Source organism: Linepithema humile, chromosome 8 (genome assembly GCF_040581485.1).
Source record: "Linepithema humile isolate Giens D197 chromosome 8, Lhum_UNIL_v1.0, whole genome shotgun sequence".
In the NCBI taxonomy this organism is placed as follows: Eukaryota; Metazoa; Arthropoda; class Insecta; order Hymenoptera; family Formicidae; genus Linepithema; species Linepithema humile.
Genome location: NC_090135.1, coordinates 7,505,556 through 7,525,206, shown reverse-complemented (window position 1 = coordinate 7,525,206; position 19,651 = coordinate 7,505,556). Strand labels below are relative to the sequence as shown.

General features: G+C 33.8%; 1 protein-coding gene across 2 annotated transcripts in view; it reads left to right on the top strand.

Moving 5' to 3' along the window:
- The window catches only part of Calx (sodium/calcium exchanger 3), a 52,945-nt gene that overhangs the window by 11,130 nt on the left and 22,164 nt on the right, over positions 1-19,651 (top strand). Inside the window, exons 3-4 of one of the 2 annotated variants that reach the window (XM_067360291.1) lie at positions 5,687-5,778; positions 17,977-18,159. In XM_067360291.1, coding sequence (XP_067216392.1) covers positions 5,687-5,778; positions 17,977-18,159 — 275 coding nt within the window. Of the gene's footprint in view, positions 1-5,686; positions 5,779-17,967; positions 18,160-19,651 lie in introns of both variants that reach the window. The other variant, XM_012364064.2, reaches the window with a different exon arrangement.

Here is a 19,651-nt window from a genome sequence, read left to right as displayed (position 1 = left end):
TAAGAATGTAATTCCACACGTACAATAATAGCGCACAAATAAAAAAAAATATTTTTCTCAATTTATAAACGTATGCTTGTAATAATATATTTAATGTAGCATAATTATATGTAATATTATTTCATCAATTTTTTATTATTTTTATGATACACTAAATAAGCTGCTCGGCAAAATTAAGAAATTAATTTTAAATAAGAACTATGAAATATAAATTTACATAACTTTGTCAGCAATGCTCTAAGCTAATTGCTCTAAGCAATTTTTCAAAAAGTAGAAAACTTAAAGAGTCAGTTTTTAAAACCCGTGAAGCTTTTTTTTTTGACGGTGTGTTTGCTCCAAGTAGCGTTACTTACAAGCTGAGTATAAAATTAGCAAGAAAATTTTAACTTTAGAAATCATGCATAAAGTTGAAAAAAATTTCTCTGAACTTTGCTTAAAATCTTTTGAACATCTCAAATCTTCTCTTTATAATGTTTCTTTAGAAATAGCTCAATTTCTTGATCGCTGGTATAAATTTAACGAAACTAGTTATTAAATTGAACAATATGAAAAGTAAAAATGTAAACATTAATTTAGTCTAGTCCGCCATTATGTTTCCATGCGATCGCTAATTAATTTAATTAACGGCATGAGTGTTAAATGACTGTTGGTTATTTAATTCGGCAACATTATTTAAATTCATGTAAATCAGTTTTAATAAGCTTTTGTTTACGTGTGTTTCGTAATAGCAGAACTACGTTGCAGGGTGATATCCGAATAAAATTTCGATATTTGAAAATTTATTACGGAAAATGCAGAAAAACATTAATAAGAATTGTCAGCGAAACAGAATATTTTGTTGCGATATATCGCGTTTGATAAAAGTTTTTTTTTTAAACAATTAAATAATTGTAAGGTTTTGAAAATGTTTCTTGGGCACCTAGGGCTGCGTGCTGGCAACTCTTGCAGCGTATCACCTACGAGATCGCTCTGGCTGTTATGCTTGTTACGATACTACTTTAGTTCACGTAGGGCAATCAGGTCGAACCCACAGCGACGGTGTCGGCATCGACGTCGGCCTTGACGGAGAAAGGCGTCGCTTTTCCTTCGCTCCCCTCGAACATTGTTGAGGATATTGCGAGCATTCTTACGGCATTGAGAAAGAGAATCCAAATTTATCATAATTAATATAAAAATCTACATTATCATATATATAAAAATGATTAAAATTGAGGACAACTTTCTCCAGCTAATATAGTTTTTTTTACGATTAAGGTGTATTTTTTACATCTACCACTGATGTTGTATTTAATCTTTTTCTCTTTTCGAGAATGAAGACCCTTTTTATTTTTCTTTTGCCCAATAACTTCTCCAATTCGCATCTCATGCGAGAACAAGTGGGCGATACTTTATTTCGTGCGCTTGAATGGTGACCACGAAATGTTTGCTTTTTCACCCACATAGAGCACATCTAGAATAACGAATGAGTTATCTCTGAGATCGAAGTAAGAAAGTCAGATTATCTCCGAACATTTATGGTATCCTGAAGTGACCCTAGGATAATCTTTGGAATGTAATATGTTCTTGACATATTAAACATAGCAAATCTTAATGACTTTTAGCCACATAAAACTCGGAATTGCAATTGCAATTTTGGAGAACATCCTATTAAGTCCTATTAATTCCAAAATTCATTCGGCAAATAGTAAAATTTATGTATTCCAGAAGCATTTAATCTATATACATATTGAGGGTGCAATTGTGAAGACGAATAAAAAAGCAATAAAGTAGAATGGACGAAATAGGAACTAGTTACATCTGGAATAATCCTTCGAGAATATTAAGTTGGAATAAGTCTAACAAAGAAGTGGACATAAGAAATGCGAATATATTGGCATGTCTGTTACATAAAACAAATTCAATTAATAGAAATTGAATAAAAACGTATACCTATAACGCTAATAAAAATCAAAGACGGAAATAGAAATAAAAGTAGTAGTAAAATTAAAGATCATATAAAATATGCATGAAAGCTAAATGAGGTACAGTAAAATTATTCGAACGTTATTTAATCAGATGTTCGATTAGTTTTACTTCTAAAAATAAAAATAAGGAATATTTCGCTCGAAATGTTTGGCTAACTTTCAAAATTGTGCTTCAGTGACTTTAAAACTTTAAGAAGTAGATTTAAGTCTTGATATAAGTTTTTCTTCAAACACAGGTTCATTAGGGTGAAAGAACTCATTTCGTCAATTCGCAACCAAACCACGTGACGTAATACAATTTACCTTAAGATCTTAAGACCTTCGTCAGCACAAAGGGTCGGTTAATCGCGTTAGGCGATATCTCGGCCCATTAAAGTTACTCCTCGTCGTCAATTGTAACCGGATAATTCGCAATTACGTGCAAACTCGATGTCGCTCTGATTTGCGGATTAATAAATCGCGATCGTTATTTCGCCTAGCAAGAATAATCGATGTGCTTCATCTACATCGGATGTAACGATGCGATTTCACAGAGCAGTTAATTTCAGAGCTGTATCGTCGAAATGAGACGAATAAATACTCGCGAAATTCGTGGTTGAAAATACGAAGAATAAAAATATGGAAAATATTATGAATACATCATCAATATTAAAAATCGAAATAGATTGAAGTAAAGCGGAAAAAATAACTGCATATGAATGAACACGGATTAAGTCTCGCGTGTAATAGCGCTTCGCTGTCAAGATAACAAGCATTAGCTGGTTTAATTATAACGTCAGTAAATAAAGTTTCTCCGCTTTAATGAGCTTTCGTTTTACTGCATTTGTACAGTTTCGCATTACTACATAACTGCATATTACAAAACCACAACATATATTGTGCAATCGATTGCTCGATAAATTTTTCACGTGTGCAATTCTTTACAGAATTTTTCATAAAAATTTCTGAAAATAAATTGATTACTTTTAGAGCTGACAGAAATTATTTTTAATGCAAGTTCTCAATTAAAAAAAAAAGCTTTTTAATTTTCTGACTTTGTTTCAAAACCAAGCATGAAAAATGTACGACTATTGTAGAAAAAATAAAACTTGAAGAAACGTCATCCGGACGTAAAGTTTAAATGTCGACGTAACGCCAGTATTTCTCTTTCACACTTTATTCTCTGTCACCCTATACATAAAACGGCGCGACCTATCGATGTGTGCCTACGACATATGTTTGACATTTTCAAGTTGTTTCGCACATGTTACCCATGCACAAAGTGTAGTGGCTCTGCAAGCATTTCTTATAGCTCCTAGTGTGTATATTTGAAGTAAAAAATAATACATAAACGTTTCAATTTTCTGAAAATAGAGCTATTACAAAAAAATTGCTCTAATAATAAATATTATTCCATTCATATCTTGATATAATTTTAGTATTATAAAATAATTTTAAAAAGTTTATCCTTTTATTTTATTGGTATAATAAATTACAAATCTTTATAATCCATTATATGTATATATGATAATTTATCATACATTTTTATTGTAATAATTATTATAATTTTTCTCCCCAAAAAATTAATTGTTAAATTTCTTGACCAAAATATTGGAATTTCCACGGGTTCTATTCAGCTGCGAATAATACCTATTGTCGGATCTTGCTTATTGTAAAACATCAAAAGGTTAAACTGCTGTGGGGTCGATAGGATCGATGTCGTACCGGGAAAACGCATAAAACGAGAAATAGCCGAACCATTACGGTGTCACAAGACTCATTCTTTTTTTTTTTTCATCACAGAAACTACTAAAGCAAGTTATATTGCAAAAGATAAAAGTGCTCATTGTAAATTCTCGCTATTACGTTTCTTCTTGCGACATTTTATAATAATTGAGCTAATAATATTTTTATAGTTAAAAATAAATCCAAAATAAACATTAAGTTTTCGAGTTGCAATATCTGCAGACTAATTAAAAAATTTGTTATTCATGTGCAAAAATTAAAACAAGAAATTTATGTATAGATGGATATATTGTTGTTACTAGTAAAACATTTCCTTTTATTTTTGGTGAAACTAAAATTTTAGAAATTACAATCGGAAAGTTAAGTGAAATTAAATCTCTACACATAAAATCTCCATTGGGTCAAAAATTAAATTTGCTGTTTGTTAAAAAATATTATCTTTTATGCGAGGTTAATAGTATTTAAAAGTTTTTATTTCTTCCAAAAAAATTTCGTTTTCTGCATATAGGAAATTCTTCTGCAGCAATGCGACGATATGAAGCATGATAACTAGCCGGAGGTGGATGTGAAAAGCTTTTGAGTCTTTAAGCTTTTGCGAGTCAAGTTGTGAAAAGTTGAAGCGCGTGACAAACGATTTAAAAGCTTTTCGGAACCTCTGTTGCCACTAACAAATTTTTTTCTGAAAGAATTGCACACTGCTTGTGGGTGGAAGAATATAAAAGGAACTTTTATATTATAATCAACAATGTGAAAACGTTTCATGTGAAAAAGAGAAAAAGTGATAGGGGCGTTTGTTTCTATTAACAGGAATAAAGATAACATTTTATTAACACTTCTCTGATTTGGCCGAATATACTCAAGCAGTACGTCCCGTAATCTGACAGAAAAGTGGTTAAAATTACGTCAGTACGTCGATAAAAGTAAAAATTCATTAAGCTTGTATATTATTCTTTGCTCCAAAACAAATTTTAATTAAATTTATTTAAATGAAAGTATTTTGCATATCAAAAAGATTTTCGGTTTTTCATGCAAATTGATGACTATTCTATTGAAAGTGCACTACAATATCCTAGAAAATAGCACGCTTCCCGGAAGAAGTCCTCAATTATGGCTTTTGACGCTAATGTACGCCTACAAGTTTCACAGTTATCCGATACTTAATTACCCAAAGTAATAAATCGATTTCCGCGACGTCGTCCTACCATGTAGTTCGAAACAGTACGACACAGTTCGCGTTTAACCGACACCTTATCACCTCTAATGAATCGATCACTGCATAACGAGGATACAAGCCGAGAATTTTGAGAAGTTTAATTTCCGGTGCTGGAAATAGAATTTGATACCAAATATGTGCAAAAAGATTTCAAGCTAATGGTTCGATTGAATTATAAGAAGATAAAAACAGACGCGCTTGTCCAAATATTTTTCTCTCTCTGCGAATTAAAGACGTCCCATTATCCTTTCATCGCCTAGTCTTAAGAGGACTTCCTCCTTCTATCCCACTATTTGTGGAGAAAACGACGCATCTCTGACCACTCGAGCTACAGTGCCCCATTATCCTTTCGGAAGGACTGTCGTTTAATCTAAACAAAACCTCCTTCTGCCCCACTACGGACGTTATCAAGAAATCGACGCGCCGATTCCACAGTTGGGCAGCGCCCCACCTTTCGCGTAAATCGTCGCTTAATCTAACCAAAATCCGTCCCTCTATTTCACTATTGGCGTGTCAATAAAACAACGCGTCTCGGGCCACTTCAACTCCCTACCTTTCGCATACAGACGATCGACCTCGCTGTGCATATAAATGGCACAAGACACGACCGTGTCGCTCTCGATGATGCTTAAGCGAATATTGAATTTCACGTGAATTTATATTAATTACCATTTACGATGTGTATCAAACAAAATATTTATTGCAAATAATGTTCTCGTAGAATCGTCATTCTCACATGTTATTTCCGTAATAATTGTTTTAAAACATCTTGTGATTATTTCAGGAAATTCCTTAACCTGGAAATAATCGAGGAAGATTCTTACGAGAAAGATGCACTTTTCTACGTTGAATTGAACGACCCAATGCTGCAAGGAGGTGAGTACTACATTTTTCAATCCAGAATTTCTTGACTTTTCGGTACTCGATCTCGATAGCGCCGTCACTTGCTTGCATTCTTTCTCCGTTCAGGTCTTTCTCCGAACCAAATTTTTCGTAATACGAACTTTTAGTATAAAATTTCATTAATAATAATAGCAAGCACGAGTTACGACATATTATCAAAATTTGATAGAAATATGAAATTTGAGAAAAATAATGGAAAAAGGAAAAATCAGAACATCGATTGAAACAAACAGGAGCGTGACGTGAGATTGACGACGCTATTACCATTAATCGCGTTTAATTATATGATTAAATCGACACCTTTTTCACGATGAGAACGTTGACAACGTTGTTCTTGATGAAAAACTGATTTCTACGTGTCTCTTCATGCATGTGTCACGCGCTGGTTCTCTTCCCGGATTCATCGTAATTGAACGTAAGTCTTGAACAAATGGACATTTTGCGCTTGTCCAAATTCTGTCTCTTCTATTGCGCATTAATTAGCCCTGCGCTGATTGATTAATTAACTGCCGCAGTAGCACGTACATATTTCAATACAAATAAATTTACCTATTTACTATGAGAGTGGTAATTTCGCGAGACCTTCATCGAGGAGTTCGCAGCAAACGTACATTGCAATTTTTAAATTATTAATATCTCGACATTTTTTGTGATTTTACATTTCGAGATTTGAGTTTTCTAACGTGGCATATAAACAGAGCAAATATTTATTAAAATATTCCTTATAAATTTATTGATAATTCTTCCACTCTTCCGTATTCGATTGTTTTATCTAAACACGTATCATTGCCACATTTGAGAAGAAAGTATTTTTCTTCCGCGTTTTCTCAAACAAGAAAATAATTTTTTATTTATTTGTAGTTATTTATCTTGATTTTTACGTGAAATACAAAGCACAGACCGAGATCAATAGGTAGCGCTGTAGCACTTTCTCATAATTAATCATTAATGGCTTCGCCATGATCCACAGCTTTATTCACATAGTAGAAATAGAGCGTTTTTTGAATAGATAAGGTTGCTGAGAGTGCAAACTAAAATAAGATGTGAAGATAGCATTGAAAAGATAGTTTTGTTATATTCTTTTCAAGCGAGATATTTTATGAGTGTGCTCATAGTTTTCGTAGACTTTCACAACATTAACTTTTGCATTAGTTGCAGTGATTATTTATAACAAAAGTTTTGTGATGTGGAATTGCAAATTTTTTTCTGTAGATAAGCGAGAAGAATATCGGGTGACTGGACCAAGAATCGAATCCAGCGCCTTTTGCTTTTATATATATATATATATATATAATCTAGAGACTGTGCTTTTTTTTCATTAACAATAAACTATCCAAGTCCCGTATATTATATCCGAGAAAGATCTTGGATCACTTCAATAATATTTTATATACGGCAGAATACTCTGCTTTTGTTACGAACATTTGCATACCGATTCATTCTTTAACTCGATATATCGATAGATCTCTCAAGCGAAGCTTTTGATCCCGTCACTTTTTCTTCAGTGAATAAAAGCCATCATCCAACTTCGTTTTGGTGTCCGCGTGCACGTGTAGCTGTGATTTGCATACTACGAGGTCGCGGTAACACGTGCAATGGGTGGTGCAGCGATGCTTATGCATATGTATTAACGTATAGATGGTGTCCCGGAATTATAGAATGTTCTTTTGACGGCAATTTTTGGTCAAATTGACAATCTTATAAATAAATAAATAAATAACTTGTAAGATTTTACAGATAAACCAGTCATCACATATTGACAAATTATATTTCATACAATTTGTCTGAGAATGTACAGATATAATATTATTTTATCATTTATAATTATAAAAAAAGTTGTAAATATGCATATGCGAATACGTATACTAAAACAATATCTTTGAAATTTGTAGCAAAGTACACATCTCTTTGCACCTTGAAAATATGAGCCTACATATATCTGGCTTGGAGATATTTCGCGTATCTATCTATAAATACCAGCATAGCTTGCCAAAAACGTGTCGGTGTCTCCCGGATCGATGCACATCTAGAGATGTTGCGATACCAGAGTAGCAACGAAGAACCAACATTTGATTGCAGAGAGCATTTTTGATATCAATACGATACTTTCGACAATAGTGAGATAATTATTACCGATAGTATCGAAAGCGCTTGCAATATTAAGTATAATAATGATTATTTGCAAATAATATACGTTTTCTAAAGTCTATTTTTCTAACACTATTTTTAAAGTAAATCTACATTCTTGGACCTTTTTTTAATATTATGTTATATATTTTGCAATATCTGGTTCAATTTTATTTGTGTAGCAAAGGGATTAAAATAAACAAATTTGTGGATCCCTATTAATAAATACTAGTTAATTTGTTACTCTAAAAAAAAAAAATTATTTTATTTTAAAGATTTTCTCTTTATTCCTAGTTTTTGTCGCTAAGTCGAGTTAATTATTCATCCGAGAGTTTGATGAAAGGGAAGCCGGTTGGGAATTCCCGGTAAAGAAATTGCGAATGGTGAGAGACCTAGATGAATCTTGCAGGACATTAATAGTCTACGAATTTTCTCGGAGGAGTTCAGCAGAGTGATGTGTACCATTTAATGAAATTATGAAATCCGGCTGAATAGACGAAACGAATAATTAGCGGCCTTTCATGGCATTCGCGACGAAGAATCTTTTGACGAAGAATTATTCTGAAAGTTTACGAGATACCGCAACATTTCGAGGACAAACGTCCTCGAGGCTCTTTTCCTTCGAGACTTTTTCCAGATTTAATTGAACGATGAGGCCGTTTTATTCTGAGAGCTCTTTTATTAGATGCATCGAAAGCGGGATATATATAATAAAGAATAATGAGAAAGAGAAAGGAGAATATATGCATACTTTTCTTATTTTCAGAAATTTTTCATTATAACTCTAACAAACTGTTATGTTTTCATAACGTGATGATGTTGTGAATATTCGTTTTTCTTTGTGCGTGCAATTTTGCGCCCGAATTTATTTAGGTTTAGAATCATTATTTGTTGTTGCTAAAAACTTGTTTTACAAGCTAATAAATATCGTTAACAAAATCAACAAATGGAAGAAGATAGTCGCAAAAATATAACCGGATGATCTGCATTAGCATCGCGTATTAGCTTGTGCTATTATTAAGCACGTGCCTACACGTTTGCACTTATTTCTGCCAGCGGTTCAAGGATCGTGATCAGACGGTTGCTACACGTGTTTGTCACAGTCCTGCATTTCAGCTGCACAATTGTGTTTATATTTTATGTCAAAAAATCTTTCCGTCTAATAAAAAATAAAATAAACAATAAAAATTCCAAAATTAAAGATCAAAATATATCTCAAATACGCCAGTATTTGGTAATATATTTATGCAAATGTTAATATTGATATTAGCGTAATGAGACAAGTACAAATAGTCACATATTAAAAATGCGATATTACGTACTAATCGATATTACATCGCATTCTAATTGCAAATGTTCAAAGCTTCCGTGTGATAAAACATAGAATTATGCAAATGCTTTTGGCGCGTGCATTCGCACTAGCGCTGTATCGTAACGTGCCGCAACGCGTCGCGTCGCGACGCCGAAATTCAAAATTATCACGTGGCCTCGCGCGTAATCCCGAGTATAAAACGGTAAATACGGTCTGACGCCAATTATAAACCAGACTGACGAAGTTCACCAACCACCGACTCCGTCTGCATCTTCTCAGAGCGCATATAAATGCATTCTGCTTCGAGAGAGATAAATTACACATTGTTTGAAAAATTAGACAAATAGTGTCCAAGTTATTTTTAAAAAATTAAATCACTCTTTTAAAGCAAAAGTTCCTTTAAACTTTATTCAAATAATTGCAACTGTATGCCACATGTCACATGTTTGGAATTATTATTAAATATATTATGCATATGTAATTAATGTTGGCAAATAATAAACTAAATATCTAACTTTTCTTATTTGATTTATTTAGTATGATTTTTTATTACGGTTCCACGTTAATTTATTACTGTTATATATTATATTTTTGTCATTTTTGTCATTTATTATCGAGATGTCATACGCACGCACAAGTTTTCCATTCTTACGATTCTGATATGATTAAAGATTCTGAACAGACTGCTTCGTGACATGCTAACTCACATTAAAAAATTTTGACTGGAAATGTTGAGTAACGACGAAGAATACACGAAATCGGACGCGGAAAGAAGCGAGACGAGGATGTAATGGGATCCACGATCCCTCACTGCTCGTGTGAGTCAGGAAAATCCACGACGAATATCGCGTGACTGGTCTGCCTCTACGTCGACTCTATAGAACTTTAAATACAGTCTGACGTCAATCACAAACTAGACAAACTACGACTGGGCTTGTATAACTCATTATACGTGTAGCGCGTATTTGATGCGAGAAAATGTATTATATGTGTACGCCAGGTGGTAGAATAGAAAATTAGTTTCTTGCCTTCGTATTGTTAATTGCTCAAATTATAAAAAAATAATTATAATTGAAATAATTAATTTTTTCTATTTTTATAGTAATGGCATTCTCAATATATATATATTTACTGTTTCATATATCAATTAACAGAAATAAAAATGCCCAGATGTACTTATCGCAGAGCAATCTATTATTATTACATTTCCAATAATGCACGCAAAGCTTATGCCTCGTTCGACTGACGTTGCAATTTCATTTATTTTCCAAGTCGTACATTGTGTAACAAGCTGCGTTTTACGGTCAGCGTATTCTGGGTCAAGCCCGGGTGGTTTCGTCTTTCTTTGCAATATATAACGCTCTGATTTAGCTGAAATTTGTTTACGACAGCTGTAGCTTCCGCTTTTAATTGCCTGCGACGTAATCTGCACACGATTGTGTCGAACACGTGCGATAACGCACGTATCATGGCTTTCTCTGCTGCAATGTACAATTTTATTGCACAGGCAAATAGGATTTCTCGTTTTCCATAGAGAATTTCAATTTCAATATTAAAATTTCACTTTTTGATAATATTGTAAAAAAATAATTATTCAAAATAATTATTACACACGAACGTGAAGAATTTTGCTATAATAGAGAAATCTCTTCTTTCTACAGAATCATCAAATCGGCTAAGATTAAATAGAAAAATAAAATTTTAATTTTCTAATACCTTTTCTTATGCTATTTATTTAGTCGATATAAATTTCGAAATTTGCGTTCTCGATTTCATAATAATTTTCATGTGCAATTTTCTTGATACATTTTTTAAACGGCGTCTCTTTATAGCAAAACTCTTTATAGCGTCACGTGCGCTAGTTACAAGACCATATTCGTCTTCATTCAAGTTCTTTTTACGACGTGGGTGTAAATTGTTCGTGCCAGATCGAGCGTAATGTAAGATTCCACGGTTAATGAAATAGTAGCGGTTTATTAATAACTGTGTTTACTATGCCGGGTAATGTACGCCGGCGCCATACAGGAAAGTGTCCTCCTCGTCGTGCAACGTGAATGTATAACTCACGAAGAAGTTCAATCGATCTCAGTCGTCGCGTTATAAACTAACGCGATACGATTGTACGATAGAGTCAATCAATAGTCAGAATTCACTCCCGGCTGATCATGCACTGTTCAAACTACTTATTGTATCTTCTTCCATGCCGTAGGTTAAGCCAAAAGTTAATCGGCTAGAATTCTACTAACCTCACAGTTGCAACTCTCGTGTAGGAATTCGAGGACTCATTATTCAGCAGTTCAAATAGAAACCGCCGGTGTTTATAGTATTTACTTTGAACAAAACGAAAGAGCAGCCAAAGTAGATACAAGGTGAATAAGAACAGTCGAGGGAGGGCGGCGAAGCTGGAGCACGGTCAGGCCAACAGCATATATCAAGCTTTCCGAAGGAAATAACGGGACAGAAGCGATTTCGGTTGGATGGACTTTATGTCGGCACTAAATGCGGCGTGTCGCCTTCATGCCCGAGTTAAAAAAAGAGAAAAGCTCGCTCCAATTCGACGTATGAGCAATTATAAAACGGCAGTAAAAATTTTATGTGTATATTTACAAAATAAAGTTAAAAAAAATTCTCTAAATAGCACAGAATCTCTAAATATAATAAACATTTTTCAAAACATGTTCTATTCAATAATAGAATAAAGTTAGATGCAACGCATACGTTGCCACAAAGAAAGGTTGAATAAAATTAAAAAAAAAAAAAACGATTTATTTTATTAATATATAAGACAGTCGTGTAAATATAATAACGCGCGCGCGAATTTATATATATATAAATTAAAAACTTCTGTCTGTAATTTGTAATCTATGAACTTGACTGTCAATAGAGAACCAATGTTTGAATAATTGGCTATGATATTGTTTTATAATTAAAATGCAATGATAATTATTATTATGTAATTCTTTTATGCATAATCAAAAGTGAGCGTTGCATTTTACTTCATCTTTTTCTTATCTATTGTTATTTGATATTTTCGTAAAATTCTCTTCTCATCTCGACCTACTTTCTGTTAATACACCAATTTGAGCGTCGCATCAGCATTATGGTCGATCCTAAACGCATTTCACAAAGTCACCTAAGCTAAATTTGACTCTGAGATTAAAGCTATTGTAATTTTTAAATTACACTAAAATAAATACTTACAAAAATTATTTACGATAGTATAATATCTATTTATTTATGTAAATGTCTTTCAATCTTGAGATAAAGCCGTACTAAAAAAAAAAAAAAAAAATTATTACAGAAGTGTTCATCGTTGGAAAAGACTAAACTAAAGATCTTGTGACCAAATTCATTTCGTAATTACGAGCCTTAAGAAAAGAAATACGCGCATTTGTAAAATGTAGGTCAAATCGCGCGAAACAATCCATTACCGTGAAAGCGTCGCGGCGGAAGTAGTAGTTTTAAAAGAGGCTGTGTTCTTTGATCAAGTTTTTCCCTATTACAAAAATAGACGGCGAAGATATAAGTCACAACGAGTTCGTTTTTCGTGACAGAAATTAATCATCGAGTATAATTAGAGTAATTAACGGATATATCACAATTTGCAATCAAAATTATGAAAGATATTATGCGACATCTTCATTTTGTATAGTTATATTTAATATAATGTGTTTTTTTTTATTCTGAAGAGACAAGAATAAAATTCTGCGAAAATTGCAGTGGTTCGTTACTTTCCTACGTGGCAGCTAATTAGCTCACGGGGCTGTTTGTTTTTAATTAAGGAATTAATCAATTTTACCAGATCACGGAAGTTTTCATGTTTATATTCGAGACTTTCTCAACTCGTTAACTCTTCGGTCATCGCTTGAAGTAGAAAAGTTGCATTGAATAAGAAAAATCTGTCAAATTTTTGAAAAATTAAACAAGCTATTAGATTAATTTCTTTATTTGACACCAAACAACATAAATTCTGGCAATAGCAGCGAGCAACATAAATATGATTTGAGTTCACTCTAAACATATATTCATGTTAATCGTTTAGTCTCATAAACTTTTGCCGGTCTGGTCTAGAACAACGCGACTAATTTACCATTTAGAAGTAACTTTATCGCCGCGGCGGTAAGTTACGTTGGCTGCTCGGCGCCATACGTTGCTTCTAAAAATGGATTCCCGGGCTAAAGCCGAGCAAAACTTTGAAGGCGAACAGGTCGACAAAGTATCCGCGAATGAGCAATGTATTTGTGCAACTCTAAGATGATTAATAATGTAATAAAAGCAGCAATAAAATACGTAGCTAGCAGATATAAAAATATAGCACGAACAACAGAAGGTAAAGCTACATTTAACAATAAAATTGTAACGATAAAAACGATAATTTCAGCAGCAATTTTTAAACTGCTTCTCCCAAGTAGTAGTTTAAAAATTGCAACAAGTTGCAAATTGACTGCATATAACGAAAAAAGTGCGCTTGAAGATAGTTCTGAGATATCCCTGGATATACTTATACTTCCTAATAATTGAGAAAGTTCCAACAATTTTATTTGAAAATTTTCAAGCACGGAGGGAATCTTATGGAGTCTTCAACGAAGTACAAACTACGTTTGGATAGAAGTTCTATCTTAAGCGAGCGGTAAAAGCAGAGTAATTTTTAGAGATACAATTTGAGATCGCTTATATGTTCAAAGTTAATTCTGCATTTCGTTAATGGATTCTATTAGGTATTTCAGAAATACTGAATAACCGATAATTCGTTATTAAACTGGCAAAATTGTTACTTTCCCCAACTTCCCTAATTTCCACCTTGAACTAATTTTCATCTTCCCGGTTGCAGCAACCGTCCGAGTGATCCATGATAAGTCCACTCTCGCATTAACCACTTCCATTCCCAACCCCATCCATCCCTCGGCCGTTCCACTTTACTCTTGCTGGCAGTAGCAGGAGTAATTTCAACCGTTACATCAACCTATATATGTGTTGAGCCACTCGGTTAAGATTACCGGCTCTTCGAGCCTTGCTTCGAGTCTCGATATAGTGATGGAAGATAGTGCCGGAACGTTTATTATTTAATATAATACATTTTGTTTCACAACGTATCAAATATACCAAAGTTCCTCATATGCACTAAATTTATTTCAATTTTCATTAAACGTACAATTTATAAAATATTTAATGCTATGCTTTATTTATAAAACAGCACAATTTTTTATTTTAAAAAACTATAATAGTTTAATATCGCACAATTTTCTCGCTAACTATGAAAAAGTCGAATTCTCTCAAATCAAATAGTATTCTGACGAGTTGATTCCGAAAATTTTCTGAAAATCGATTGATGCACCTGCCGCATTTACATTGATTTAGTTTCCCCTTTCCGCTGCGAATTCATGCGTTCATTCCTTATATTTGCCAATAATCTCGACACCTTGATCGAGGAGTGCTCGTAAAAATTCCACCACCATCCGTAAGTTAAAACCACCCCGAGAAAAGAGGCGCTTTTTGGCCGCCATTTATTCCTGACTCCCCGGCACCAATCGAGTTTAAAGTATTCCGGAATGGAAAAGCCGGAGCTGTATCAGTTATCAGTGGCCGTATTCGATCACCATGTTTCACTTCTGTTGCGGTTAGACATTTTCCGGTTGCAAAACGTTCCCGATACAGAAGGGGCTATTTTTGTCTGTTATGCGCGAATATCCCGTCTTTTCTTTTACTTTGAGATTATTTTGTTAAATAGCAAGATGTAATCTGCTTAGAGTGCACTATATCGCTCCGTTGTATTCAGCTGAGGAAAGCGCAACGATGTCGGGAAAAGCACTGGAAAGTTAGCAAAATGCGAGGTAACTTCCGGGACGAATTTTCCCATGAGATTATACCCGCCGGCTTTTCCGATGAAAGACGAATTTCAAAGGCGATGAATCGCGCCTTGCTTGCATCTGGCGTTTATCGGCCGATCGTTTATCGATTTTATTCCCGTCTGGGTCAGAAACGGCTCGCCATTACTAATCTCTTTCGCCCTTTCCCTCTGCGGATAAATCGTATTCTCATTTCTTTCGTTCAAATGCGTCTTTTAATGGGCTCTGAGCTCGATAAAGCTTTGCTTCCAATGTGACTTTATAGAGTGGATTTTACTAAATTACCTGCCACTCTGTACATATGCATATATAGAGCTGAACAGATATTCCGAATAGAATAAAGAAATATTACGAAGTAATTCGCAATTTTTATAACATGTATTATTTATTGTCTGTATAGAGTTGCATCTACATCGAAACGAAATGTTTTATATATTTCATAATTGTTTTGTAATATTTTTTTATTCGAAACCTGCCTAGAAAATTGTCAAACCTTTTTTTTAAATAATTATAAAACACTCAATATTCAGCAAAATGCATACATAAAGATATTATAGAAATAATGGAGGACGCATCGATTCTAAATTGAAGAAAAATCGAGCGAAATTGAATTCGCCAGTGTGGAAAGCCAACTCACTAAGCTTCAGTCAAGATATAAGCTTTCTAAGGGATAAGAAGCTTTTAGACGGTAACGCGAGAACACGATGAAAGCCAAAGTAAACAAATTTATATCTGCCCACGAAGGGATGTTTTCGGGGATAAGAATTCGACGTAGAAGCGGCTGAAAAGTGACGTCATAATCTTGTGAAATCTCGACAAAAAATTTTTTTAAACATAATATTGTACATTTTCGGATTTGCATACAAATTTAGCGTAGCGTATTATCGGAAAAGCGCGTTTCCGATAATAAAACCAATAAATTAAATTCGATATTTAACTCAGGATTTCAATTTGTATTTAAATTACTTTCATTCAATGTCATAAAAGCCATTTCTCTTAATGGCATAATGGGTCGGTGGGGAAGCGACGCTTGTGATCCGTTTGTTTATCGGAGATTTATCCAGAATGCAGGGGCGCGAAATTCGTGACGTGTGTAATCCTATATACAAGGTTTTGAGGTGAACGAGGATAGGAATTGCGAGGCGACAGATCCGGCACGGAGTAAGTCACAAGTCACAGGCTATACAGGAAATCCAATATCGTCTTCAATACAGCAGGAAAATACCGGGAATTATCTCGAGAAGGAAAAGACGGAAAATTTTCTCGCTTTCCAGCTCCATAAAGCATTTTCGACAAAAGATATTTCGCTAGAAAATGTTTAAGGCAAAACTCGCCGTCTCAGGAAACGACTCTTCTCGCTAAACGCTTCAATTCTTTTATTCAAGCATCAATAAAAAAAGTAAATGTTTATTTATTGATCACTTTTGTGAGTGATTGTTCGAACAGATATATCGAATAAAAAGTGGAAACATGTAAAATAAATTTTTTATACATAAAGTTTTATATTCGAGAAATATTGATCGTTTCAAAGCTTTGCTATATATTTTATTTTTCAAAATCCTTGAAAATTATGACAATATTCTCCTTTTCTCTATTTCTATCTCCTTGCAGTTTTTTATTTCGATATGTCGTCAGACGACCCACACTCGAATTTATTCCGTTCTTTATTTTTTTTTGCGATAAAATACGATTATGGTCACGGACGAGTGACACCAACAATGAGTGCGTCGTTCGTCAAAATACCTGTCCACGCGTAATATCGATCATCTCTCGATGGCAGAGATAAATGTGGGAGCTGGGTATTATTTATGCATTGGCAGTGCTGCAGATTTACTTTATGCATAAATTCGCTGTAATACATAGTTGAAATATCTCTTCTTAATATATGGCGTTCGAACATTTAATATATGATGCTTTACGTGTTAATAATTCTTTAGATGATTATGCATATTAGATGATGTTGCTCAAAATTAACCTTTTTTCTTGCCGAAATTACGCAATAACTGCATAACAATGAATAGAATTAATATAAACAAAATTAAATATCGTAGCTATATATTTCTACATAATCACATATGGTATTTTTGTTCACCTACTACTGTGCGCTATTAACTTTGTACTGTGCGCTAGTAAGAAAGCGTCAGTGCAAGTAGTGCGAGTCGGCGTGTGGTCAGACATGTGTACTGAGCACGGAATTAGCCTAAGAGAGTTGTACAACTATAATTCATGAGATCGATAGCAAAGCCACGTCCATGCGAGAATGGAAACTCTCTGTCACATTTAAGACCTACTTAAGCGGATTCATATGTACGGAGATAACAATCAATCAATCACATGTGTCCACTAATGTTTTCGATTTACACGATAAATTTTCACGAGCTTCTCTTTAATCTCCTGAATAGATATTATAAATTTTGATATTATGGCATAATCTCCATGTTGAAAAATTTACAAATATTGAGTCAAAGTTTAATTTATAATTATATATTGAACTGAATCAATTAAATCAATTAAATAAAATAAAAAATAATGATTGATTTTAATGTCAAATATGCTTGCTTTGTTTATCACACTGTTTTTTTCATCTGTAAATCTTTATTTTATTATTTAGCAAATAAAAAAAAAATATTAAAAAATTCTAATTAAGAAGTTTGGCATTAAAAATCGATTCAATGTAAAGCACTTGACATTTTGAAATGCTTAATAAAGAAATTTTCAACGATATATACATAATTATCATTGATTCATTGCGGGAATCATTTAAAAATAATAAACATCGATTTGATCTTTCTGTTTGACTACGAGCCGACTCTCTACTTCGCTACAAAACATATTCCAACCCTATTTTAGTAGCAAAACGCGATTTTCTGGTTTCAGCGGAGGCAGGAATCGCGGCAGCGGCGGAGATGAAACAACCGGAGGAGAGAACAGAAGAAGAGAAAATGGCGTTATTGGGCAGACCGCGGCTGGGTGAGGTAACCCGAGCTCAGATCAGGATCAAAGAGTCCAAGGAGTTCAAGAACACTGTGGATAAGCTCGTCCAGCGGGCAAATGCCTCCATAATACTCGGTGAGTTCTTAACTTAAATCTTTTCTTTGAACAAGTTATATAGAAAGACTTTTGCTAGACATATCTGCTCCATGTATATAGACTGGGTATAGCCACTTCTGTAGCCTAATGTAAAGACAATGCTATCTTTTAATGAAAGTAAAATGTGCTATAAGGTAAGACATTCTAACAGATGTAACTTTTTTTATAGGAGAGTTCAAAGTTTCTTCGGAAAATTAGCTTGGAATTGTAATCACTTCACTTTCAAACAATGAAACTCTTCTATGAGAGATTTTACTTATCACAATGTTTTCATACTAAAAAAAAGAATGTTTTTAATTCTTATTTCTCGTTGAAAAAAAAACGAAAGTATATTGTATAGAACATAGCGAAATCTCTGTTTTATTGCGGGAGGATTTTTCTTCACCAATTGTTTTAAATTTATTATCGGCAAGTGCCTAACTCAACCAACCAAACTTCTCCCATGAAAGGCGAAACGTACATCGCGAATATCTAGATTGGGACTCTTCAGAAATGCAACCCTGAGGAATGCAACGTTACGTAGAGACTCGTGAAATTCAAGACTCCCCGGACGCCATATGCATGATTCTCACGTTTCTGCATTTCGTGCATCCACGGTGCATTCTTCTGTGGTACTTGCTATGCAGCCGTTTCCATCATATATAACATTTTCTATATTTCTTTCTATTCTGCGAATTTTTAAAATATATAAAATAAGTGTCAACGTGAAATAAAATAAAGCAGCGTAAAATGTAAAATAAAATCTTTCGGAAATTGCACTATTACTACTGCAAATACCGTAAATTTCCAATAGAAGCTTCGAAAATGTCACATTGTGCCGGATTCGCTTTCAATATCGATCCCGAACATATCGACTTCCTACAGAAGACAGTAGAAAGCACGAAGCTGTCTAAAGATATCAGTTACGGCAAGGAGCCTGCTTTGTTCGTTTCCTACTTGCAGGCGAGGCAAGGCTCCTTTTCCTCACGGCCGTTCTACATGCTTTTCGTTCTTCGGAAGCGCCTCCGAAAAGCTTCTCTTTGAAAGAGAAGTTCCGTTCGAGAAATCGACCTTGCAGAAAACAACGACTTTTATGCGAGAATCTTTTTAACATTTTTTAGTTTTGCATCTTTCTGACATGAAAGAAAATTCCTTGCATTCGTTTCTCTTCCAATGCTTTTTTCATTATCTCCTATTATTAGCATCATGAATAAATGCCAGCAAAATTATTATAAATAAATAATTATTATTCAAGTGCGATAATACGAAAATATACCATAAAGCACGTAATTCATAAAATATTTAGTGTACGCGCCAGAAGTGCATATTTAAAATATTCCTATTATAAATATAATTTATGCGCATCATATTGAGATCAATATTTTAATACTGATGCTGTACAAGAAAAATCAAACGCGATGAGAACGTTTCATTGTATCTGCACGCTTGTATTCGTATGTACGTGGAAATGGAGCCGATCACTGCAGAAGGT